Below are 2,101 nucleotides of genomic sequence, written 5' to 3' on the forward strand. Positions count from 1 at the left end.
CGTTTGTGCCGTCCGGCAAGCAGATTGACTCGCCACAATCACAACCTCTTTACTCAAGAACGACCATTCTGAGCTCCAGCACCACTGGAACATGGCTCTTGACACCGACAAAGCTCAGCTGACCGGGTATTCTGTCCTTGAAGCGATGGGTAATTGGTAGACATCCCTACATTCTGATTACTGTTGCTTCTACCACGTCTTCCTAGAACCCTATCGGTGTTTGGTCGCAGCATTTGCAGTGCCGGCCTTGCTCTATGGAGCACCCGAAAAAGGACGAGGAGATGGTACACAAGCTGTACGAGTATGCCACGAAGCACAAGCCTTCCACAAATCATGTTAGACCCGATACCTTCGCGAGACAGTTCTTTGAAAGACACGGTTAGAGCACAAGCGGAGAAGTTTTCGGTCTTGTAGTTAGTGTTTCCTAGGATAGGACGGGGGATATTTGAAGGTCGACACTGGCAGGACCACGCCAGCCGGTACCTCATGGAGGCTTTCCACCGAGCACCCAACAAGGAGACGCCCCCCTTTTGCCCAGGTGACGCCTGAGCTAGTGCAATACTGCCCAGCCCCGCCAGAGAGCTTTCCCACTCAGTCCAGCTGATGTCCGAGTCGGGGCAAGAGTTGACAAGCGCTACTCCGACTCGCATCTTCTCACTCCAAAACCTCCTTCACGCGCTCCTGCTGTTTTCCCTAGGCCTGCGGATTGTAGAGTAGAATATGCTAGACCGCAGCCCGGCGTCCAGTCTACAACATCGCCGCACTCACCCGATGGCGATATTTATTGCTCGATCCGGACCCAGGCCAAGGAGAGTATGTCGTATGGCAAGGGCCCCCCACCTCGCTGGACCGCAGTGCAGCCCGTCTCCCGCACCAAACACCCCCGAGCGAATGCAGGAGATGGAACAAATGGCAGCCTGGATACACTCCCAGAGAGAAACTCCTGCTACCACTCCTAGCACCCTCAAGGACGCTCCGAACCAGCAATTCGCCCGCCTTCTAATCTCCCAAACCTGGGGTGTTAAATGTCTTGCAACCTCTCCGGCGAGAACTCGAGAAGGAGAAGGAAGAGTTTACGTCTGCGGTTCAACGCTCGATGAGCCAAGTATGACGAGAATACCACGTTGGATCGGAAACGTGAAGAACAGATTCCGCTCTACCATCAGCTCACCAAGTTGTGCGAGAACCCACCCCTCGTCCCCAGCACCCCCAGCCGTCTCCCACACCTACGTCAATCAATCTGGCCGAGTAGATTTGGAGGATGCGTATAACAGTGTTGCTCAGCAGATAGTTTGCCAGGATCCCGGCATCAATTACGACAGGAATGTATCTAGCATTTATTATGACGGGGTGCATACTACGACGGGGGTATAGAGGAATACATCTCTGCTTAGAACTCGGACACCGAGACCTCAGGCTCACGTTTTGCCCTCTGGGTTCCAAACGGTGTGGATGGATAAATTGTGCTTTGAGGATCTTGATTCTTTCTTTTCTCTTTGCTTCTGTTGAAAGCAATATGAGGAACCGAAAGGTCTTGGACTTAGTTGGCTTTTTTTTTCATGTTTCTTTTGTTCTTGTTGTTGTATTACATGTGTAGGCGATGAGCAGCGCCCACTCGTGCAATTCAAAGACAATGAATTATTAGGACTGCTGTCTGAACAAGAGAAGACCTTGAAATCAGTCCATTATACATTTCCTCTTGCGAAACGCTACGAAGTCTCTTTGCCTACCATGACTGCAAAGCCAACGGTACCCGATATCATGGGCTAATCAAGATTTGAACGAGTAGAGGCGTTGCTTGTTTAACAAGGACGACGAAAGTGCCGCGTTTTATGTCAACGAATCCAGATGCGTTGGAGCACTAAAGAAGGAACAGGGCGAAATCCAACGCGGATACAGCACGCGAGGCCATAACCGGATCCCTGACGGCTGGACCCTATCTTCAAACCCCCGACGGCATTGAGCCTAGCATCTTAGAGGCTATTTTCCCTTTGCGTGCAGCCGAGCCTGACTCGAGGGTATTTGAGCCGTCGATCCCCCAGCAAACATCAAGTCCATTCAGCTGTTCGACTGCAACAAGGAAGTGACTGGCCTAGTTGAA

The 2,101-nt window shown here is 51.6% G+C and overlaps 1 protein-coding gene across 1 annotated transcript; it reads right to left on the reverse strand.

Annotated features, from left to right (window-relative positions):
* BDV17DRAFT_270869 (uncharacterized protein) lies at nucleotides 1–489 on the reverse strand (the record flags this gene model as incomplete). The annotated part of the gene is made up of 1 exon (XM_073758723.1): nucleotides 1–489. A coding segment is annotated over one exon (436 nt), but the record flags the coding sequence as incomplete, so codon positions are not given.
* Between the last annotated feature and the right edge of the window lie 1,612 nt (nucleotides 490–2,101).

The sequence above is a fragment of the Aspergillus undulatus genome (assembly GCF_047715775.1).
Source record: "Aspergillus undulatus strain CBS 261.88 unplaced genomic scaffold BDV17scaffold_48, whole genome shotgun sequence".
In the NCBI taxonomy this organism is placed as follows: domain Eukaryota; kingdom Fungi; phylum Ascomycota; class Eurotiomycetes; order Eurotiales; family Aspergillaceae; genus Aspergillus; species Aspergillus undulatus.